At 40.5% G+C, this 24,913-nt stretch overlaps 1 protein-coding gene across 6 annotated transcripts; it reads left to right on the forward strand.

Annotated features, from left to right (window-relative positions):
• Positions 1-87: 87 nt before the first annotated feature.
• On the forward strand, positions 88-24,306 carry dennd5a (DENN/MADD domain containing 5A). Of its 6 annotated transcripts, XM_055507605.1 has the most exons (25): positions 88-360; positions 7,291-7,362; positions 8,123-8,232; positions 8,412-9,096; positions 12,120-12,307; positions 12,531-12,842; positions 13,966-14,178; positions 14,272-14,506; positions 14,631-14,723; positions 15,527-15,677; positions 15,817-15,910; positions 16,110-16,214; positions 16,812-16,943; positions 17,097-17,249; positions 17,341-17,425; positions 17,517-17,604; positions 19,479-19,607; positions 20,117-20,238; positions 20,340-20,485; positions 20,840-20,958; positions 21,052-21,233; positions 21,380-21,462; positions 22,101-22,224; positions 22,484-22,652; positions 22,871-24,306. In XM_055507605.1, the coding sequence occupies exons 1-25, from the start codon at positions 261-263 to the stop codon at positions 23,052-23,054; spliced, it is 4,074 nt and encodes a 1,357-aa protein (XP_055363580.1). In that variant the 5' UTR covers positions 88-260; the 3' UTR covers positions 23,055-24,306. The 6 variants fall into 6 exon arrangements, with proteins under 6 accessions (XP_055363580.1, XP_055363578.1, XP_029000092.1 ...); XM_055507603.1 differs by lacking the exon at positions 16,110-16,214 and having other exon boundaries at positions 89-360; XM_029144259.3 differs by lacking the exon at positions 14,631-14,723 and having other exon boundaries at positions 89-360.
• Positions 24,307-24,913: the final 607 nt, after the last annotated feature.

Consider the following 24,913-nt stretch of genomic DNA (forward strand, 5'->3'; position numbering starts at 1 on the left):
ATATCAATTCACATTAAAACGACTGCTGCACGATATGAAGCAAGTGTTTTTAGATATGGGTTTTATTGTGAAGGGGCCGGGCCGGATGCGCCGTTGCCACTGCTGCTAGCCGTTAGCGGACAGGCTAGCTTGGTGTCGGTTGTGATTTTCGAGCTTCGCAGTAACGTAGCATCCGCGATGGGTCAGACAAAACACCCCTCCGAGTTGCTTTAATATGCGCCCTGTTGAGGGGTTAAAGGTGCCACGGGACCAGTCTCAGAATGACCACCGGCTTCAGCTCCGGTTCCTGCCGCTTCGCAGATTATTTCGTGATCTGCGGACTCAACACCGAAAGCGGGCTGGAACCCGACGAACTGTCCGGTAAGCTCCTTTCACCACTGGGGTAAATGTCGAGCTGATGTTGCAGCAAATAACCGAGGGGGATATGAGGTGTTATTTAATAATAGCGCATCGTACCATGCCTGTCGTTTGTTCTTCGTGTAACGTACAGCGTAGCTTTTTATTATTAACGTCAGGCCTCGTTCGTCTTCTCTCCGCCTGTTTTTCCCCGTCGCTCGGGTCGAAGCAGGGGATTACTGCCTTGGTCTCTCTCGTCAACGCACTGACATGCATTTTATTGAATGAATGAATAAATTCTTTTCAGATTCCCTGCTAGTTCTGTCCGTCCATACGTCCGTTGTGTGAACAGGGATTTATTTTACACCTAATTCAGACGCGTTAATTAATGGGGTAACACTGATGTAACCTTTTCACCAATGAACGTGTGATTGTGGATATTAACGAGATTTTTGTAGAAGACCTTTTATCAAGGTGACAACACACATGGGCGGATTTAACCTGACAGATGCCCGAGGGCTCAAAATGCCCCCTGTCGACCCCTGATGTCTTTAGCATCCACCAGAGAACCATACGGGCGCATGCTGCAATTCAATTAATATCTAACCAATGTACAACAGGTATCAGAGATAACAGCACCATTGTCTGTTACTGTCACTGTTTCCATTTCTATTTCGTTATGATTGAGCTGATGGAGCATGTATTGTTTGGAATAGGGGGATCTGTATCTGCATTTGCGTCCGAGGATTCCTGAATGATGTGGACACGGAGCACGAACTGTGGGAGTTTATGTCCAGTGCATGGCACTGACAGATGCATGAAAAAAGTCTGTTTTTGGTTTAGCATAATTTGTTAAGGTGTGAGCAGGATGATAGCTTATTATGGGGAATCAGTTTGTCTATACAATATCATTTAATATTGATGGGCATTGTTGGAAATGCTGTGGTTTGGTATGATTTCTATGATTTGGACAATATGTGATTATGTTAATTACGTCTTGTCACATAACTGAATGAAACGGAATGTACTTCTTTTAATATATTCACTACTGTGGAAGGTTACTTATTATTTTTTTCTGTTTTTTAGTTTACTAGACAAACACTTGGTAATATGACACAATCAACTATCTATATAATTTTGACAAATGACAGACATTGTATCCAAGTTACAACCTATCAACCTCCAGTTTGTTAGTGTTGAGCTAAATACAGTAACCAAGTTAGTAAAACTGGCTTAAAACGAGTGTAGGAAGTCCATGGAACTGTAGCTGACAAATGACAGAAGGAGCAGTGACTTCACAGGATTATGTAACTGCACATTTCGTCTCAAAAGAACAAGCACAAATAATCAGTGTCAGGTCTAGAAGACGAACAACCATGTGAACTGTTTGTGCTTCCACAGTGATGTAATCATCAGTTTCCCCAAAGTCTTGGAGTGGAGGTAGCCCTTAGTGGAGGTAGGCCTTAGATCTGGGACTTTTTACAGTAGAGATTTGTATCATTTGACATTTGACAAATCTCTCTCTGAGATAATGTCATGGTTTCCCCATTGAACTACAGTCACTACAAGTCTAATACCAGTTCTGCTGAGGTCATCGTTTAGACCTTTTGGTCAGAGTATAGAGCTTTAAGCCTGTTGTTAGTAACCGTGTTAAGGTGTATAAGGCATACAAGCTCCAGTTGATTGGGTTGCTTACACTGTCTGGCTTTATAAAGCACTTTAAGCAACATTATTTCACTGCTATACTATATACTTTACTGATCTTGGAAACCCTAACATGTTTTTGTGCATCTGTTGTTGACACTGATTAAGCAGCATCAGCATTAGCAAGAGTCGTTTTTGTGTTTGCCTGTGTGATTTATTGTGACTCATCACGTAATGAGAAGCTTGTGGCAGCTGAAAGAAAGTTTATTCCTCCTTTAAGCAACAAGTACCTTTTAGGTTTTTAAAAATTCATACCCAGTACTTCCCACTTTTACTTCCTCAACTTTAAGTTCCTCTGTTTCAAGAACATAGTCAAGATGATGAGTTCAGCTAAACATAGTCCATACTAATGCATTTCAGACTGAAAATGCATCTCCCTGTTTTGTCCTTTCATCCACTCCTGCAAGCTCTTTGAAAATGTTCAAGAGGGTGAAAACATGTAAGAAAATGTCAGCTTTGCAATAGTGTTGACAATATGCTTTGTAAATAAAAGCGAAATTTCGAACACACTTACAATAAGCGTGATATAAACCAAGGCTGAAAAGTTAATCAAAGACAATAAATTAATGTCAAAATGTCATTGTTTCGGATGATTCCAAGATTTGCAGAACCTTTGTTATTGTATGATGAAGAAGCCATACACTTAGCACAAACACTGCACCACTGCAGTTTACTCATCAACACAGTGGATGTGCAAATCACAGATAGATTTTAGTTTTTATTACAGTTTGTAATTAGTCCTCCTATTCTGTAAGTACGGTTTGTGTAAGCAATAATGCCCCCAGAGTGATTGAGACATTACGCCTTTTTCACAACCTCCCATTTCAAGTGATCTCGTGCATTCTGTAGCTGTATTATCAGGTTCTCAAATCACGTTTAGAAGCCTTCAATGAGGGAGTTAAATGTTTATCACAAAGCTGTCATTGAGTGCGCGATAGGGCTTCCTTTATGTTTCTGTGAATTAACAGACATGTAAGCAGCTTTGCACACAGGCATGAACCGGGGTTCTGTGGTCAAACATCCTCACTGTTGCTCTACTTACTGCACATTGTTGCCGTTTACTGTAGGCAAAAGCTAGGGGCTTGCCCACGTGCGATTTTAGGTTTGACTTGCAGAGATGAAATGTTATGGAAATTCCACCATTTTACAAAGATTATGTCAGCTAAATGACAGATTTAAGTAAGCTTAGAAGTTTTGCTTGATAATTTACAAGTAAAAGACCTGAACATGTATCAGAATTCATGATACACGTCATGATGATATTTGTGAAATACAAATACAGAAATTTTTGGGATGGGATTTTGTAAAGTTATGTAAGATTTTTTTTTTTAATAATTTCAAATTTTACATACAGTAGTCTTCCCTTCACTTCTCTCTTTGCTGTTATTAAATACTGCCATTATAATATGCCTTGAATGAAATTAACCAACTCAAAGTCTCTGGTGGTTTATTAATATGGTCCAGTGGTGATGGTCTACAGAGAAACACAAAAGAAACAGGCCAAACTTTCTTTAAGGAGTGTTTGGCAGCACAGCGAGGACCTAATTAGCATATGTATGATCCTCAGGCTTCACTGGCCACACTGGAAGCACTGGGAGCTGAAGGACAGAAGCACACTCACACACAGGCTCCACATATTCAAATGCTAAATATCCTTTTGAATTTCCCAGGCAGCCTCTCTCCCCCAATCCTACTCAGCAAACAAATGAGCATGAATGACTCAACACGAAAGCTGGCTTTAAATGCATAATGAGCTCTTTCATATCTTTACTCAGAGCTGCTTATTTATTGGCCTGTATATAGTTTTCTATCTGTGTTTTAAGCATCTGCTTGAAAGCTTATCAGAAGACATAGTGTTGGACATGTCTGTTATGGAGGCATCTACAAACAAGCATACGTAGGAGCTAACATAGCACTGGGCTGTTTCTAGTCATAACTGAGGATTGTGTTTTTTGCCATCACTCAATTTATCATAGCGTTACAAAGTGACAGGAACTATTTCTGGTTCTGTAAATAATGGCTTGATTCATTTTCCCATAGACAATGTGACATGAGTCCCATAGACAATGTGACATGAGTCACAGTTGGAGCATTCCTACAGCCTCAACTCACCCAGTTTTACCAAGTGTTTTTTATTTTTTAGATATAAAACATGTTTACACAGAGGTAAAAGCATTAAATTCATGGAAATAAGTTCATCACAAACATCAGACAGGAGATAAAATGTTGAGCAAACTGGTAATAAAGTCCACAACCTAAGTAAGTTGGGTTGTTGATTCTGGGTCATATTTTGATTATTATAGTTATTAGTGTTAAGGGTGATGCTATAGTGCTGTTGACAAATGTTGTCTGAGCTAAATTCACATGATTTAAAAGTGGTGTAGATTTTTTCTGATTTGTATTTGCAGGTTGACATTAGCTTCCTGAAATTAATGACTCAGGCGCAGTCTTCATTCTTTTACTGTGTATAGACAGCACAGTAATCATTGCATTATATCAGCATGACTTATTGTCAGGGCTGACTTAGTCATGTCTGTTGTCTGTCTTGTACAACTTCAGTCCTTCTTGGACAAAGTCAGAGGGCAAAAAGACTAATTAGGGTGAGAACCTGTCAGGTTGGTCCTTGCTGTTGTTCATTTTCATATTTTTAAATGAGCAGAAGATGTTTGCTGAGCTGCTGTGTGATGCCAGTATTTGGCTTTCAAACAGGATCAGTGCCATTAAAATAATTAACTTTTATCTTTGACCACTTCAACTGCGTGAATGCACTCCAAGAAACAGAAAGCTGGAATTTTGGCAGCTAGCCTGCGCACAGGGTTAACCACTGATTTAAATGATGAATGACTGAAAGTGCCACATGTTCTTAGAAACATTTTCCACTTTGTAACAAATGGAAGACCAAGTCTGTTTGTCTATTGAGTAACTGCATTGTCTCTGTTGGGAGTACAAGATGTGAACGCTGACTTCAGGATGAGTGTGAGCCCTCTGGGTACATAAGTGTTGCTGCTTTTGCCTCTGAGCTGTTTTCAAGTATTAACAGTATTGCCACCATATTTTGCTGCAGGCGGTCAAGTGGAATCATGGATAAGACGTTTTAGTTGGGAAGATTTATGTCATGATGCAGTAGGAGTGAGGGGGTGTGAGCGCATATGGGGCGCAGAGCGGTGGGTGGTCACTGGCTGCAGGATGAGGCTGAACGCTCGGGAGCCAGAACTCAGTGACGTTCTACACCCACTGCTACCGGCCCAGGCTCTGTGTCGTCACGGTCCTCGTGTTAGTGGATGTGACAAGTGAGGAAAACGTTTAGGCTTCCCCAAGCGAGGCAGTTAGCTTGTAATTGTCACTAATTACCAGGTGAAGGTGAAGCAAACACCTGTGTAGTGTTGTTCAGTTGCATTTTTTAAACACAGTCTACTTTTACAATTTTATCTTTTTTAAAGGCTAAATATGCTTATTTTATACAGTTTATATAACTTGGAGACAGATTATGTTGGAATTACCATACATTAAAAACATACTCAGTTTGTTTTTTAAATTCCCATTGATCTAAACTTAGAGAAACAGCAATTATTTTACACATCACATAGAAATTATTTGTTCTCCTGAGTCACAAAAAGAAGAAAGGAACAATAAAGCGAAGCACCCTGGTCTCCAACCAGATGCTCCAGATGCTTGAATTATAACAACAGTCTTCAGCTTTGTCATGACAGGGTTTACATCATCTCCACATCTGTTTTTGTTGTCTGTCTTGGAATTTGACCCACATGTACAAACTTGTGAACAACAGAAGTCAGTGTGTTGTTCAGCTTGATCCTATCCGACCAAAGGGAAAACCATTAAATGTGGCAATGGATTTTGGGGCCAACATTTTGACCTAGTTTCTTTCAAGTTTAGGATATGGAAGTAATGAGCAGATTAAACCATTTAATCCTTAAGACCTTTACTCCTTTGCCAGGATTTATAAAGATTTGTGAACTTGATTGATGCTCTACTCTCTGTCAAAACTCCTGCTTTACTGTTAGTGTGGGCAGGATAAGAGTAGAATTAGGGGAATACCTAATAAATATACTTGAGCTCTAACCTAAGTACACTTTTTAACAGCTTTCATTAGTCACCGTCAAACTTTCAACTTTTATTAAGTGCGTTCCAAAATAAGCATCATTGTCTAGTTCAAACAACATGCTACAGACAGAAATAAGCTTGAATGAAACTTCTTCTCTGTGTGAGTCACCACAAGAGCAAGCCTTCCGGCTTCATAGTTCACAAAAGTCCAGTAATGAAACCTGGGGTTTCACACATCAGAGTCCACATTGCTCAGTGTTATAGTTTGAATGTGATGAGGTGTAACTATAAAAGAGATGATGTCAAGTGCCTCACACATAATTGGCTGTGACTGTGGTTGCATGAGCGTGTGTTTGTGCGAGGTAGACTCTTTCACTGGTGCTTTGGCAAATGTCATGCATGAAGAGAAGAGTGAAATGAATTGCCTGACTGGCTATGAAGGGGATTTTTCCTGTAAAATGTTACCTAGCTTAGGTCCACACCAGGAACTGGGTTAACCTTAGTTAAACCCATTATTATTTACCTAAGAGATGTAGATTAAACCATATTTGCTTCCATATTCCATACACCATATTTGCTTCCATAATAATGGCATTAAATGGGGATAGTATCGATTTATTAACACTTTACACGTAATTACATTCTGTATTCTGCAATGTTTAACATAATTTTGCTTCACACATTTTTTGCTGTCAACAAATTGCATTATTTATCCACCTCTGAGCTGCTGAAGGCACTGAGGGACCAGTGCCTTCAGCAGCTTAGTAAAAACATTTGCAGGAATATGAAAACAGTTTATTGTGTATAAACTTATTATTTGTAGACATTGTGTATTTTTGAGCATTCGCTATAGCGGGACGGTATGGTATATAATCTACACTGTGCGTGTTTATCATCATGTAGAAACAAGTATGACTACTCTCAAGGACATTTGTGGGGAATACAAAAATACACATCAGCAGTTTCAATTTGCATGATGTGCAGAAGAAGCATAAAGTATAAAACACAGAATTGCTAAAGCGTTCTATCATAACCCCACCAGCTGGCTCAAATTAGCTTTCCCACCTGTTTGTGTGGAACTCCCGCTCAGAGCAGAGCTGCAAGATGCGTTGGCACAAACTGAGAAGTGATGCGCTGCCCCTAAAGAACCAGGCTTTTAATTATATTTTTGTTTTATTTGTTGTGTAGCATTATGCCAGTATATAGAGGCTACTAAATTCAGAGATGGGGCCAGAGGAAAATTGGCGGGGGCAAACGAAGGTAACCCTCCCATCACACATGCTCTTCCGCCACTTAACCTGAGCTCAGCTTTAACCTTTCAGCCTTTAACCTGGCATATTTTTTCCAGCGCTCCGGTTTGATTTCCAGCTTCAGTGCGGGGGACTTGTGCTTTGTGTTCTCCTCCCACTAATTTTGCTTTTTTTTCTTACCCCCTTCTTGCTCCCGCGCCATCACATCCTTCAGCAGCAGCTGAACAATGAGCTAATGTTTGACAATCACTGCTTCTGTTTCTCACACACACACATGAATCCAGTGCTGCCTGCATTGGCATTGCTTGGTCAGTGTTTACTCTCCCCCTACACTCTGAATGACTTTTCAGTACTGCCTTGGTGTGTGCATCACTTCTGCTTTACTCTCGTTTGGAATCAACTCAATTTGTCCTTTTTCTTGTTGATTATTATGCGTGTGTCTTTGTATTGCCATTAAAGCTCTCAGGAAGCATCAAGATCCACAAAGTTAAATAAATTAACTACTGTCTGGAGTTCAATGCTGCCTGTTTGAATATTTTATTCAGTTTACTTCCTATAGCAGGATGCTTTTGACAGCTTTATATGATGCAATACAACCTTCCTCTCAAGACAAACATGCTGACTTGCTCTTTCCTATGGAGTTGTGCCTGGTACTTTGAGCCTGCTTCTGAGCCACTCTGCCTTCTGCCCATCTGTCTACATCTGGAAATCTGAGCTAAATGTATGTCCCCTTTTTGTTTGTGCACCCTTTCTGTTTGTTTGACTTTCAGGTGAGAATTTTGAGCAGAGTCCATTGAGGAGAACCTTTAAGTCCAAAGTTCTAGCACATTATCCAGACAATGTGGAGTGGAACCCGTTTGACCAGGATGCAGTTGGCATGGTAGGAGCCAAACCTCATGTTCTCTCCAACGTAAAATAGTATTAGAAAAGTATTATAGTCTTTTAATTGTTTAGGATAAACAAGACAAAATTCTCTATTCTCTATAAATGTATTGTTTGCTGCTGCACTGTAGTCTGATAAGGGTCTCATTTATCTTCTGTCTTTCTGTCCTGTCACAGCTTTGTATGCCAAAGGGCCTGTCGTTTAGGACGCAGGTGGATTCTCGGGAGCCTCAGTTCCACTCCTTTATCATCACCAGAGAGGATGGCTCTCGGACCTATGGCTTTGCTCTCACCTTCTTTGAGGAGGTGACCAGTAAACAGATCTGCAGTGCCATGCAGACACTTTACCACATGCACAATGCAGAGCAGTACGACATCTTGCACACCCCCACCTCCCCGCAAGGGACAGAGGACCAGCGTGAGCCCCACTCCCAGACTCGTCCTGTGCTCCACGCTGCGCCGGCGATCTCCCGCCTGCAGCGCTTCAACTCCTATGACATCAGTCGAGACACGCTGTACGTCTCAAAGTGCATCTGCCTGATCACACCCATGGCCTTTCCTCAGGCGTGCAGGAAGGTGCTTCAGCAGCTACACCAGGCCGTAACTTCCCCCCAGCCTCCGCCCCTACCACTGGAGAGCTTCATCTACAACATCCTCTATGAGGTCCCGCTGCCACCCTCGGGACGTTCCCTCAAGTTCTCAGGCGTCTACGGGCCCGTGGTGTGCCAGAGGCCAAGCACATCTGAGCTGCCACTTTTTGACTTTCCCATCAGTGAAATGTTCAGTCTGCTTGGGGTGGAGAACGTCCTCCAGCTCTTCACTTGTGCCCTGCTCGAGATGCAGATCCTTCTCTACTCACAGCGTAAGTACTTTGCCTTGTACTGTTTTTACCAGTCCAATCATCTGTACATACACTCCCATTAGTGTGCATCAGTTGAAGTACACCTTACTCAGAGTGCCTTCATATTTTAAAAACTAATAGACATGTTATCCTAAAATATAATTTCTGATCACAGTTCATCAATGCTTGTTTAATAAAAAGCTTGAGGAAGGAAACAAGAAATATATTTGTGACAATTGTTTTGTGAGGTTATGAGAGGTTTTTGTAGAGGTTCTCAGACTCCCCTGGGACTTTGGGAGACATATCAGTGTCGGGGTGCGGTTAGTACAAGATAATGTTTCTTTTGGGCTCTCCTTCAGTTTTCAATTTTTAGATGAATAAAAGGGAAACTTGGATCAGCATTTGCAAGATATTCTTATAATTTTAATGTATTGTAAATATAATTTCGTAGTTGGCTTTAGCTGCAGAAATGTTGAAACCTAAAACATTAACGTTGCATCTTTCCACCGCAGTGCTCCGTAATGTTACTCTGTTATGGACATCACAAATATGCTTTTAAAAGTCTGCATAGTTGTTTTATAGCAACATAAATCACCCAGCTCAAGGCTGTGATGCATGTTTGATATGCATCACAGAACTATTATCCAGCAGATTACATAACCTGTTGAGTGTTCCATTAAAATGGTGCAGTGTGATTCTGTGAGCCTGTGTAGCTGGAGGGACCCTCGTCCATCACCAACAGCTCCCACTGCTAGAATAGAGGGAGCTGTTGGTTTTGGTTTTTAAAGCAACATGTTAGTTACTGTGCAAAAAATATACAGTTAGTGCAGACCAACCTATTGTTAAGCAGATAAAGTGTGTGTGTGTGTGTGTGTGTGTGTGTGTGTGTGTGTGTGTGTGTGTGTGTGTGTGTGTGTGTGTGTGTGTGTGTGTGTGTGTGTGTGTGTGTGTGTGTGTGTGTGTGTGTGTGTGTGTGTGTGTGTGTGTGTGTGTGTGTGTGTGTGTGTGTGTGAGAGAGAGTGAGAGAGAGTGAGAGAGAGTGAGAGTGTGAGAGAGAGAGAGTGTGAGAGAGAGAGAGTGTGAGAGAGAGAGAGTGTGAGAGAGAGAGAGTGTGAGAGAGTGAGTGTGAGAAGAAAATCATTCAATGTTCCAGTGTCTGAATCCTATTGGATCCATTACATTGGCAAGAGATGGCAAATGGTGTACAAAACCCAGGGGCCGGATGGGAGGCGGGGGTTCTGTTGCGCAGCTCTTAACGGGGAAAGCCGTTGTGTTGCCAGGCAACTTGGAGACGGGGAGGATAGCAGAGATGCAGAGTGATTATCATTGGCTGGAAGTGACATCATGCCTGTTTTTTCTCCCCCCCTTGAGGCTCATCACTGCAGAGCGTGTGAAGGATGTTGTGTAAAGTGAAGCTCTGGAAACCTTCCAGTGGGAAGAAATGCAGGATTGTTAGGAAATGATGCCACACAGTTAAACACACACACACACACACTGAGGAGGGGGATACTCTTCAAATAAGGAGACGACTGTGTATGTTACATGCTAAAAATAGTACTGGAAATTTGAAGTCTTAGTTAAAACAGGCCCTGGCATCTCCTCTATGAAGCTTTACAAAATATCAAAGTCCAGGCTTTGGCTTCTCCTTTTTGCTCTTCATGGGCCAGTCATGTGTGTCATTATGCCATTTGTTCGTTATTATTTCATTATTTCATGGGTATTTTCTGTCTTTGTGTGATTTGTGTGGTTGACAGTAACTCAGGATTCTGGAACAAAACACATGTTTGATCCACAGACAAGCTTCATCTGATATTAGACAGGACGCTGGGCCTCTGTGTTTATTTTATACAATAACCAGCTATCCTGTTCCACCATGCACAAATGAATGGTGGTTGGCATTTCCTATTCCCTTTAAAAAAAATGAAAGATATCAACTGATTTAAGTGGATGGCTGCTATTATTACCGTGCTGATAAGCAAAGCTATTTGACACTTGTGCTGGGATGGAACAACTTCAGTCACGCAACCATTTCTCAGTGTTTACTGAATGTTGATAAAACGTCTGCTGTGTTCTGTCCCCCTTCTTCTCGTGGGACAGTATAGTAGATATCTAAACGAAGCAATGATGTTTGTTCTGGCACCATAAACGGCGAGGCAGAGCTGCTACTCAATGTACAGTAGGTGTCACGAGATTAGAGCAGGAATGTAGCGCAGGAGGGCAGGACACATGTTTGTATACCAGCTGACTCAAGTGTGAAACCCTGAACTTGGAAGGAGCGTTGTGGTGTGAAGTCATGAAGAAGGAATTCAACAGTAGCCACAGGAGCAGCTGAGTCTGTGTCACAGTTTATGTGCACTCCACAAGCGTTCCTTAGTGTTTGAGGTGGGCTGGGCTAGAACCAGAACTGCAAGTTAACTGGAACTTGTGGAACTTTACAGTACTTGGATTAATAAACAATCAAGCTATAAATGCAACAACTTAAATCTGAAGCATTCAGCATTTATTCGTAACCTTGAACTAATGTTTTAGTGTCAAAATTAACCATGACCATGTGACCATGAATTTGGAAACTACTTGTTTGTCATTTATTCAGATCCACTCCTACACTGATCGGACACAGAAGAACGAATGATCCGGCGTTACACCCAGTCCTGCTCGTCCTGTAGTCTCGTTCATTTGTTAGGTCTGGTTGGTTCACTTTGTCTCTAGGACAAAGCTCATAATGTGAACATGTTTGCCTTCTAAGCTGAACCTTTGCTGCTGACAAAGATAATGTGAACCGCTGTGACCTGTTACTGCCCACATAGCTCTACTGCTATGCCACATGTGGGAATGTTGATGGGGTTTTTAATATGCAGAGAGCAGAGGTGCTGAGGCATAAATCACACACAGTCTGCTTGCGCCACTCTTCTGTCACATGCTCTTTACTGACCAAAGTAATGTTTTAGAGGAAAAACCACATTTATCAGATAAAGTCAGCTGAGTATAATGTAGGAACTTATGCAACTTGTTTTTATTATACTTTGTGCATGTATTTTTAACAGATTACCAGAGGCTGATGACAGTGGCAGAGAGCATCACAGCCTTAATGTTCCCCTTCCAGTGGCAGCACGTGTATGTTCCCATTCTGCCTGCCTCCCTCCTCCATTTCCTGGATGCTCCCGTTCCATATCTGATGGGCCTCCACTCTAATGGACAGGATGACCGCACCAAACTAGAGCTGCCACAGGAGGTACAAAAACACCACAGTGCACAGGGATAGTCAAGGTCTTTACTGCTGTCAGTTCAGTATCTTAATATAATTAATATACTGACAAATAGAAAGTTCAGTGCTATAGGCTGACATTGCAATTATAAGATATAAGAATATGTAAATAGTTGACCTCTGTATTAATTTTCAATTTGTTTTATTGGACATTAAATTTAATATCTTAAATTTCTCTTTTTCCTTCTAGGCTAACTTGTGTTTTGTAGACATTGATAACCATTTCATCGAACTGCCAGAGGAGTTGCCCCAGTTTCCTAACAAGCTCGAATTAATCCAGGAGGTTTCAGAGGTCCTTATGTCCTTCGGCGTGTCCCCAGAGGGAAATATTCCCTCCAGCGACAGCCAGGCCAAGTACCGGCCGTTCCGATCCGTTGATATGGTGTCCGACAAGCGTAATGGTAACTTGGCGTCACCCCTCAACTCCTTCCTACTGAGAGAGAACCAGACTATTGCCAGATTGCAGGCTCTGGTCAAAAGGACAGGTGTCAGCCTGGAGAAGGTGAGAAGTGATGTCATCGCATGGAGTAAAAATAGCTGCACAAGTTATGGTTCACAAAAATTGAATGGGGGCCACACATGCAATAAGGATAATATGGGATATAACAGATTTATTATATCATAGAGGCTTGTTGTTCCCAGTGTTCCCAGGCCATTTCACCAGAAGGATTTACATAATAATGAAGCTTAAATTAAAGTATTAGCTATTTCTATAATGCTTTATAAATAGTAATTATATGCTACTTTATAGTATGTAGTATAGTATACAGTAATTACTAGAAGAGAACTTATAGGCCGATTTGTGAGGCCAGGGAAACAAATGTATTAAATTTTGTTTTAAATTGAAATATGTTTGAGTTACTTTCCCCACAGCAGTTTGTTGTGCTGTTAATAGTGCTAATACTGTTTGAGGGTGTTTTGTGTTTCAACGGTGAGGCTTTATCTGTTGGAAAGGTCAGCTCCAGTCACCTTGTGAAATGTTGCTGCTGAATATCAAACGGCTTTTACCAGAAACCCTTCATCCTCACTGACATTAACAGATGATGTTAGCATCGGTACAGTCCCTTTTCCGTTCAGCCGTGGTGTGATGAAATACACCCTGTACAGACTGATAGGTGGATGAATTAGCTTGCAATTAGAGAAAGTCTTTGTATTGTATGTTCAGTCTAATCAGCTTATGCTCTTGTGGCCAACATTAGCTTTCTCTAAAAGGATTAGCTCATTGTCTGCGTGTATTTTTCCAGCCACAAGGTCAGACCTTACTTACTAATTATTCTTATATAAACTCACTGGATTTTCTTTAATCAGTCCATGCAATGACTCAGTAGATTGCTGAGGTATGATTTCGTTTTTCAGTTGCGCACACATGGCCATCCTTGTGTATCTTCCTCACTGAGCCTCTGAAATGCTAAAAAAAGTTTTAGCTTCGGCACTAAATCAAAAAGGATGTCCTTGACTTCCTTTCCCACAGCCCTGCTGCCTCATCAGTAGCCTTTTATAACAGCCTGATAAGATAACTTATATTTAAAAAACAACTCTGTTCTGTTCCTCTTCATCCCACTCATGCTTTTTCTTTTTCCTGTCCCTGTGTGTGTATATGTTAATGTGTGTTGGTGGTTGATCAGCTGGAGGTGAGAGAGGATGCCAGCAGTAATAATGGGCGCATTCAGTGTGATGAGGAGGAGCTAAAGATGCACCAGCTCAACATTCAGGTGCGCGAGGTCTTCGCCAATCGATTCACCCAAATGTTTGCGGATTATGAGGTGTTTGTCATCCAGCCGAGCCAGGACAAAGAGTCGTGGTTTACAAATCGAGACCAAATGCAGAACTTTGATAAGGTAAAGTTCAACAGATGGTTGGTTAGAGGCATCATTTATTCATATTGTGATCATTATCATGTGTAAGCCCTTGTGTTTTATTTGTGCATACAGGCTTCCTTCCTGTCTGACCAGCCAGAGCCCTACCTGCCCTTCCTGTCACGCTTCCTAGAGACTCAGATGTTTGCCTCCTTCATCGATAGCAAAATCCTGTGCCATGACGATGAGGAGAAGGAGCACACGCTGAGGGTGTTTGACTCGCGTGTAGACAAGATCCGCATGTTGAACGTCCGCACACCCACGCTCCGCACCTCAATGTACCAGAAATGCACCAACATTGAAGAAGCAGGTATGAAAAAAATAAAAGTTGGCCTGGAAATTCTGAGATGATCAACACACGTTAAAATAGACATTCACCTTTTATTTAAAGTCACTTTGACTGATAATGTCTGGTAATGCTGTCTTGTTTTCAGATATTCTGCTTTTAAAGCGATATGAAAAAGCTGATTATGTTGCACCTGCAGCTCATGCCATTGAACTGAAGAACGACGGGGCTCTCCTTCATAGTATTTGCTCTTATTGCCCTTGGGTGGCGGCTCTGTGAATGTGTGTGCAGTTCATGATATCAGAATGACTCAAAGAGGACGGGAGAACTATTGTAGCCAGACATTAGGTGTTTTGTATAAACGTAAGATCCTCTCTGAACACCTCCATGCATTGCATACACATCGGAAGCAGAACATGCAGCATGCAGGGGAAATGAGCCAGTGGATTATTTTTAGTCATTTAAACTTTTGTACCTATGAATTGTAGCTTCAGACTGTGTCTGACTGTGCTGCACTTTTTTGCTGTTTTAATGATTTAAAGATCTTATATACTTCTCTTACCATATTTACATTGACAAATAAATTAGAATTCAATCTAATTAAAGTCTGTTATCTTTGTCTAATCTCGCGGCTGTCTTTGTTAACAGCCCACATAGGCGGTGTTTGTAATCAAGCATCAGAAAATCACTGTCTAAAGCTGCATTCATGGTTGAAGCTATCTAATCTGGGGCCTTTTATTGTGTCAGTTATTTTAATTCTGTGGGTGTTTGGGATTGAACACATTTTGTTCCAACTTGTACTCTTTCTTCTGTTACCATTTGAGAAATTCAAAGTTTGTAGTATTTGTTGTCCTGTTTATTCAGCTCAACTGGCTACAGAGAATATAGAGAAGTCTATTTATAAGCACATTATTTCTATTGGACAAACCTGAACACGGTGTTTGTCTTCCCGAGATTCACCCCAATCTGAAAGATTCAGTTCCTGGAGACGAAACACGAGAATCCTGCCACTGACTGATCCACTCTCACACATCTCTTCCACAGAAAAAGCCATTGAGATGAGGGTGTCTAAGATCGACCACACTGCCCTGCACCCACACCTGCTGGACATGAAGATTGGTCAGGGACGCTATGAGCAAGGCTTCTTCCCTCGACTGCAATCTGACGTCCTTTCAACTGGGCCCACCAGCAACAAGTAAATATTTCATGATATTGTCTCATAACATATCTCTATTTCGATATTTTTTAATAAACATATTCCTCTCTGTATTTGTTCTGAGCGTGTCAGCTGGTTCCAGTGTTTTTCTGTAAAGCTGATTAACATTGTGTTACAGATGGACTAAGAGGAGTGCGCCTGCACAGTGGAGACGAAGGGATCGACAGAAGCAGCACGCTGAGCATCTTTATTTAGACAATGACCAGAGAGAGGTGAGATGTTCCCAAAGGCTCTTTTTACTTTCATATTTATACAGCTTTACTGTGAGCTTTGTTTGTTTCGTACAATGTGTTTCTTCGTTTTGATTTCATTTTTCCCATCTTGTTTGCCCTCACCTCATTCCTCACATCTCTGGTCACTGTTTCTTTTTGTCTTTCTTTGTCTCTTGTGCTCATGCTCACGCACTCTAAGCATGTAGAGTGTTTGTTTCCGGAGCTGCAGCTCCTGCTGTTTCTTGACTACTACTGGCTCTCGCAGTCCTTCAAACCGTGTCTTAAGTCGGTGACAGTGGATGTGGTATGTGTTAGTAGTTTGTGAGGCCTTTAGACCTAGCCCTGGGGCCACGTAACCTGTCCACCATGTGGCCTTGACCTCCCTCTGCCTCGTTTGCTAGCATCTGTTTCTTTTTATTCCCTGTCATGTTTGGGGTAAAGATAGTTGAAATTCATAAACAGTTTATATAAAGTGGGTGGAAAAGTTTAGGATACAGATGTACTTGTAAATATTTTACTTTAAAATATTGTTTCATTGGCAAGTAATACCAAGTGTTTTATGTTTTCTGGAAACAATGTTTGTATAATAAACACTCTAGTTTATGTCTCAGTTATTCAGCTGTTGTAGATATTGGCAAATATTTTTTCCTCATAATTCATCTTGTGTATGTTTCATTTTTCAGACCATTTAGATAGAATTCATTATTTTTATATGGGTCTATTCCAAGTAGTAATATCTATTTAATTCCTGCTTTTAAAATTAGTCTGTTCTCCCTCAGTCTCTATCTCCTCTTCAAAGTAAGACCAGCTCAGAAGTTAGACAGCAGTTGTAGTTGTCCACACTAGTGAGTGTTTTATGAGTCTGCTGATTAGTAACTGAAATCACCCTCTTTTTAATCAGAAATACATCCAGGAAGCCAGAAACCTGGGCACGACCATCAGACAGCCCAAACTGTCCAACCTGTCTCCTTCTGTCATCGCTCAGACTAACTGGAAATTTGTTGAAGGATTGTTAAAGGAGTGCAGGAACAAGGTTTGCCTCCTTTGGTTTAATGTTGTTTAGCGGTTTGATCTCCTCTTATTCTGTCTTATTAAAGCCTATAAATGTTTACACATGAATACACATTCTACACTTAAATTAACATCTTGGAATAAAATTGTGCGATTGTCATGTGTTTTGCTGCAGACCAAGCGTATGCTGGTGGAGAAGATGGGTCGGGAGGCCGTGGAGTTGGGGCACGGAGAGGTTAGCATCACTGGCGTTGAGGAGAACACTCTGATTGCTAGTCTGTGTGACCTGCTGGAAAGAATCTGGAGCCACGGGCTACAGGTCAAACAGGTCAGGAAACCAAACCTCTGCCATCTTTGTACACCTCATTGATCTAACTCTGCACATAAATAGTGACATCTCTACTCATTTTGTCTGTCAGGGCAAATCGGCCTTGTGGTCTCACCTGCTGCACTATCAAGAAAGCAAAGAGAAAAATGCAACTCCAGGTAGTTTGGGACCCCCAGGTAAACACTTACCTCATAAGAAACCAGTTAAATAATAGCTCTGTTGCAATTACACTTAACATTTGTCAAACATCTATTTTCTCTTCACAAGGTTTTATTCATGACACTGAGAGACGCAAATCTGATGGCGGTGGAACAGCCATGCCACCTCTTAAGGTTTCTCTGATTCAGGACATGAGGTGAGAATTTTAGATCTAAGCAGAAATCAAGACTCTAAGAATTTTATCTTTTTATCTACAGTACCCATAACTGTATGAATCTGCTGCTGGTTCCATCAGAGGAATTATAGTTGGGCAGAGACTGCCCCCATGTGGAGTCAAATAGTAACTACTAAGAGCTTTCTATTTTGATTCTGCTGTGACTAATCCAATAAACATTAAATGATAAATGTGTGCATATGTTGGCTTTATAATTAGTGTGTGTGCAACTGTTGGTGTCTGGTGACTGTTGTGACAAATGTGTGAATAATTGTTTCTTTTATATCACAAGTACCCGTAACTCAGTGCAGACTAAGTGTTAAGTGGGTGTTAAGTGCAGTTGATTTGATTAATTATCAAATCAGCAAACAATTAATAGATGTACATACTTTCCCAAATAAATGTACTGTACACACGTTCCGGCTTTACACATATTTGCCACTTGAAAATCTGGCGTACAATGATCTTTAAGTAAATGTCAGGCGGTCATATCACAGTACTGCTGTGATCACAGTGCAGTAGGTGGTGATATTTTGGACACCATTGTCTTTATCAGGAATTAAACAGAAAAGAAGAACAGGAAGGAGGTTGTGTTAAACTGTGGTTGGACTGTTAGTGTCCACCTGTCTACCAGAGGTTTGTGTGATTGTGTGATGTGGCAGCCATCGTAGTTATGCCGTATAATATCCCTTCAGAACTGAGGAGTCAGGGCTTGCATAAAGGATGTGCCGTAGCAGCGTGTTACTTCCAGCCTACTTACCAGACCCCCCGCCAGTCTGACTGAGAAGAGAGAAGGGGTCAGCGCAGGGCGCAGACACAGCTCGACTCTGCTTAGACAGACCCTCCTCCAGGCTCATGTAAACGTCTGATGCTATGAACACAAACTCCCTCAGAGCAACCATCGCTGTCTGCGAATCACTTTAATAATTGATCTTAACGTGAGTAAATGTTTTTGGTAGAAGTGATGAATATTAGTTTCTCACATTTGAAGCTTATTAAAGATTATTCTCTTATTTTATAACTCTCTAAGTGGTAACACTAATAGTCTAGTTCATATAGGCCATGTTTTTGTCTGTTGCCATGGAAATAACATGTCAAAGAAACTGGGTTAGTTGGTGTGAGTGCGCATGGAGGGTGGAGACAGGGAGGGGGATGGATGGTGGAGAAGCAGACATGAGGAGCTCTTAGCATATGAGCTTATGGCACAGGTGGAGTGGAAGGAAATGCGTCTGGGCATCAGACGCATGATGGTTGCTTAGAGCCATGACATGGGAGCAACTCGCACAACTCACAAAAAAGATACTTCTCAGTCCATCTCAGACTAAAGCAAGTGGATGAAACCATAAAGACAATTATTTTCAGTAATGTAATTAACCACATACAGGTTTGCTCAGGATGATTGACTGAAGTCTGGCACAAACAATTATATCATTTTTTTTCTCTGTTTCTTACTAGTGTTACACAAAAGCCTTTCTGCTCATATTACTGTATATTTTAATCTTTGATTACTATTATTAATTTTGAATTGCTGTAATGCTATTTGAATCATTATTTGCAAAATCCCCAGTTTTCCAGTTTTGTTTTGAATATTGTGATGGGGCTCCTTCTGAAAGAAATTTGGGTTTAAGAATAAAAGATGTTGTAGAAACTGTACAAAAGCACAGTTTTCCGTGTGTGTGTGAGGAAGGTTTTGTTTTAGATAATGACTAATGTGAACACAGTTGTGTAGGGGTGATGTATTGTTTCTGATCTGTTCAAAGTGCTCAGGATAATTCTTATATTTTCTCACTATTAACATGAGGAGTGTTTCTAATAATGTATGACCCTCTTTGTTTCTTTCTCATTTCATTTTTCAGACACATTCAGAACATCAGTGAAATTAAAACCGATGTTGGCAAGGCCCGGGCCTGGGTTCGCCTCTCGATGGAGAAGAAGCTGCTTTCCAGACACCTGAAACTTCTGCTGTCAGATCAGGAACTTACAAAGTGAGCAAAATCAGAATAGGAAAAACATAAAGCAGCATCATAGTCGAAACTCTGCTTTGATTTTACTAATGATTCTTTCTGTAACCTCTTTTCCTGCTCTGTTTTTTTTCTGAGCCTGATTTGCTTAGTGGAGGAATGTCCCCCTCATATGAAATTAAGATGATGTGTGATCTTCCCATTTATAATACATTGATTTTTTTTTTTCAAACATTGCAAGGCATCACAGCGTAGCCCACTGTAGCATAAATAATTCACAGCCCTCTTCATAATTGATTAGAGTGGTGAAGTGGGTCAAATGTGTTTCTGTCTGCCTCTGTGACTTTACATTGTCTTATGTGCTACTTTGTATCAAAGCGTACACACTTTGTTCTTCACTTTTCGCACAATGAGGCTGCCACACTAACACTGTTGACAAATGTTCATCTGCTGAGCAAACATAAATGATATGATTGTATGGTCTGGGACTAAACATGGAGTTTGTTTATTTCCACATTTCGATTACTTTTCAGAAAACTCTACAAGCGCTACGCCTTCCTTCGCTGTGACGATGAGAAGGAGCAGTTTCTTTATCACCTGTTATCCTTTAATGCCGTGGACTATTTCTGTTTCACCAATGTCTTTACAACCATCAGTGAGTGCTAGTCAGATCTTATCCGTCAAATTACTTTTTATTGGATGTTTTTGTTTCTACTTCCTTCTCTTGACATTATTTCTTTCCTTTTTGATCACCAGTGATCCCCTACCATGTGGTGGTTATCTCCAGTAAGAAGCTAGGAGGCTCCATGTTCACAGCCAACCCCTGGGTGTGTGTTTCTGGTGAACTGGCAGAGACTGGAGTTCTGCAGGTCCCCAGAAATACTCTTGAGATTACATTTGAGGTACGTGTTAGTACTCGGATAAAGGATAATTTCACTTTAAATCAGTGTTTTGTAAATTCAGTCCTTATTTCTCCTGCTTATAACAATATCAAGGTACGGGTTTAATATGACTAATAAAATGATGAGGTGGGTCAAAAACAAAGATGGTCAGTTAATATAAGTGTTTTATGTAACAGTAACTGCAATACCACCTCCTTGCAAAAATATACTAGGTATAGTTTGGTAAGTTGTGGTTGATATTTGTTTGTCTGCCAGCTTCTGTTTCTTTCCCTGTTGTATTTCTATCACTATACCTGTATAAAAATAAAATTGCCCTTTAGAAACAAAGGTTTGAAGTCCTTCCTTCTCTCTCAGTGTCAGAACCTGGGGAAACTCACCACAGTACAGATGGGCCACGATAACACAGGGATCTACGCTAAGTGGCTTGTAGAGTGTGTTATGGTCCGCAACGAGATTACTGGGCACACATACAAGTAAGGACACTTTAGAAGGGAAAACCTCTACGTAATACTGTTTGGAGCGTGTGGGTGTCCGGAGATGAACTCTAATGTGTTTATGTTAAACAGGTTTCCGTGTGGACGGTGGTTGGGGAAGGGTGTGGATGACGGCAGCCTGGAGAGGATCCTGGTGGGAGAGCTGATGACCCCCAGCACAGACAATGAGGAGCGGATGTGTCGCACGCCCCCAATGCAGCAGTCCCCTGGGATGATTAGGAGGTTTGTTACCATCTCGCCAAACAGCAAACCAAGTAAGCACCTTACCTTAAATTATTGTATTTAAGAATTAGTGTATCGCAACATGGATTCCACTTTTTTGGGCTCATCTGTATGATGTCTTGAACTCCATACTATTCTGTTGTCTTACAGCATCTTTTACCTTTTTTTTCTCACCCAGAGTTAAACACAGGTCAAATCCAGGAGGGAGTGGGGGAGGCCATCAATGGGATAGTGAAGCATTTCCACAAGCCAGAGAAGGAGGTGAGAGACAATGTCTAGACGAGACCCAACATGTACTTCTATTATTCATCACAAATGAAGAAAAGCAGCTTCTTGCTCTGGTGGTCCCCAAGCCCCTCAGCTGGGACTGTTTGGCTTTATTCACTTTAGGATGAAAGTATGAAAGGAGAATTCTCCCATCATTTCGTCCGTTTTCAGAGTTTGACATTATTTCTATAATAACCTACAATGATGCCTGTTTGTTTTGCTGTAGACTCAGTAAAACAAAGAACCAACACTGATAAATATTACCTATTAAAGCAGGTGGTGCGATAATTGCTGGAGATTGCTATGAAGATTTAAAGTGCTTCACCACTCAGCAGATGATTATAGGTTTTATGAGTCAGTTATTATGTGGTTAAAGAAGGAGGTGTTTTAGTGGGAAATCCCCATCACCCCTGCTTCACCTGTTTACAGTTCAGGCAGAAGCGTAAGGAGATGCTGCAAAGAATTAATTATTTGTGCTCAATATTTTTGTTTGTGTGTTAAAGCTGTAAGCCGTTTTAAATTTTAATTAAAAGGTGCTTCATTAAATTCTCATTTCCAAGAACCACAACCTTTTAGTTTACTTTTAATCAGTTTTAAATTCATGCATTGTCCTGTTGTTTTGCTCTCTGTAGAGAGGAAGTCTGACACTTCTCCTCTGTGGCGAGTACGGCCTTGTCTGGGCTCTGGAACAAGTGTTCCAGCACGGTTTCAAATCACCTCGGCTCTTTAAGAACGTTTTCATCTGGGACTTCCTCGGTAAATGCCAAACACTCATTACTCCCCAAGTCCACAACGTGAGATTCCAATCAAAAATGTAATAATTTTGCATTTCCATCACATTTCTGCCCCTACTGACTTTGCAATAGCACTGAAAATGATTCATAGTTCAAATGGACTCTGAGAAAAACTTGAGTTTAAGTTGAGAATGACAAACAATACGAATATTCTACAATCACTTTCAGTATTTTTTTTTCGTTTAACCAGATTTTCATAGAATGTGTCTCTTAATTAACAGAGAAGGCACAAGTGTACTTCGAAAGTGCAGAACAGAGGGAGATGACACCAGACGAAAACTGGCAAACGAGAGTGCGCCACTTCTGTCGCTTCATGCGAGCCATCAACAGCACGTCCAGGAACATCGGCAAGGACGGGAAGTTCCAGATGCTCGTGTGTTTAGGTGCAAGGTAGGTAGACGGCACATTATTAAACTGTCTAATGTTGTAAAAAACACTGATAACATTTTCTGTGGATGCAGTGAACTTGCTGTGGTCTTGTAAACACTGCAAAGAAATTTCCTGCTCTGACGTCCTTGAATAAGACACTAAATTCTCCAACGTTATTGTTTGTCCTTGTCTGAAACTAAAATAAGTTTATGTTTCTCTGTTGCTAATGTGATTTTTAGGGATCATTTGTTGCATCACTGGATCGCTCTGCTCGCTGACTGTCCAATCACTGCTCAGATGTATGAGGACACTGCACTGTTCAAGGACCGCTCTTTGGTAAACTCTCTGATCAGAGTACTACAGACTCTGCAGGAGTTTAACATCACCCTGGAGGCTTCGCTCATCAAAGGTGTTGGTATCTGAACCAACCAGCTTCCCATCAGTCGTATCTGACCCAGATGTTCACTGGAGACCATTTAAAAGAATAACTGAACATTTTATATGCAGCAACAGACTTGAACAATGGACATTTTTTGGCTTATATTAAAGCTACTGTTACATTTGCCATATATTAAGTGCAATGAGCCTTTCAAGACATGTTGTTATTTTTATCCTCAATGATGTTGCCATTAGATGTTAAAATAGGTTTTCTATTATGAACCATTATTGACAATGACCTAATTGTGCTATAATGTTTTATTGAAAGTTAAATATTTTCATTGTTATCTTGAACTGCTGACAATGGTTATATTTAAGGGAAAGTGAGGATTAAAGCTGTTAATATATTTTCAGAGAAAAACAGTATTATTTTGTTAACCAGTCAGATTGCTTGCTCTGTTATCAACTCAGATTCCAATGTCATATTGCAGAGTCTAAAGCAAATGATGTAGATGCTTTTTATGCTTTATAAGTATGTGTATGACAGGGAGGTTTGTAGAGCGGGAACAGGATTCACCTACATAGGAAAAGGCTGAAAGGTAACTGCCTTTATATTCCTAAGAAATGTACGAGTATGCATATCTTTTACATGGAATACCTTCAGCAGAGAGAATTATCCTTTTTGCATGATCGTAAATGGTAGTGGCTTAAGCCAACATCCAGTGATGGACAGCATATTCAGTTTAATTAAAGGGAAAATATCCTTAGTTTGTGTTCCAGACTCAAGTTCTTCTAAGATTTGCTTGATTCAGCTTTCTGTGCAAAGTGAATCACTATGACCGCCTTTGTATAAACACCTCCAACCATCATCCCAGCCCTTACACTACATCCATCCTTCTGTCTGAGAAATGACTCCTTGTCTTGCTTCTCATGTGTGGAGCAAACTGCTTTCCCACTTCTGATTTTGTTATCATGGTTTCCTGCTATGCAATATCCACCAGAGAAAACAAAATCCCATAGAAGTTTTCATATCGAGGCGTCTTAAGACTCAGTTACATACAGTGAATTTAACTGTGCAAGAGATTTCATATGTGAAGGACTTATTTTCTGTGCCAACAATGTCTGGAATGGTGTGTTGTACTCATCTTTGTACAAACCACACATCTTGGGAGATATATATTTTTGTTTTCCGATACTGTTGTAAATTTGTTGACATAGCTGTGTAATGTAGTGTTTACTAAGTGAGCAACGGTGTACAGTGTAAAAATATATTAAGAATAAACCATCATGCATCAAAGTGGATTTGTATCATTTTTCTGCTAGATGTATATTGTGTGCTTTGTCAGTGGCGCAAAATACAGTACGTATATAACTTGTTTGTTCAGAAAACTAACTGGGAATTTCATACAAGAGTTCTCAAAATATGACAAAACTGAATCAAAATGATAGTTAGTCAAATCCACAAAAATAATCAAAACCACTTCTGGGACAACTTGTGATCTACTTTTTAAATAAAACCACAATACAAAACTAACCCATTTATTCAAAGTCATATTTCTATAATAAATTGTTAAATTATTACTCTTATGTAATTGTCTGTACTTTTGTTACTGGGAGCCACACAGGTAAACATTAAGAAAGTACAATAAACAAACACAAGAAAAAGGTTTTGTCAACATAAAAATGACAATAACAAGGACAACAACCTATCATACAGATATTATTGGGATTAATACACTCTTAACACAATTTCAGGATAACTGGTGTTAGGCAGCTGCTCATTAATAGATTTATATTCCCTGATGAATGAGTTTTCTCAGCTGAGACAATGTAAACAAACGAGTTCGCGCCATGTAAAAAGCTGTTTTTCTTTGAAGCATCAGGCAAGGTGGTTTATGGGAGCT

The sequence above is a fragment of the Betta splendens genome, chromosome 3 (assembly GCF_900634795.4).
Source record: "Betta splendens chromosome 3, fBetSpl5.4, whole genome shotgun sequence".
In the NCBI taxonomy this organism is placed as follows: Eukaryota; Metazoa; Chordata; class Actinopteri; order Anabantiformes; family Osphronemidae; genus Betta; species Betta splendens.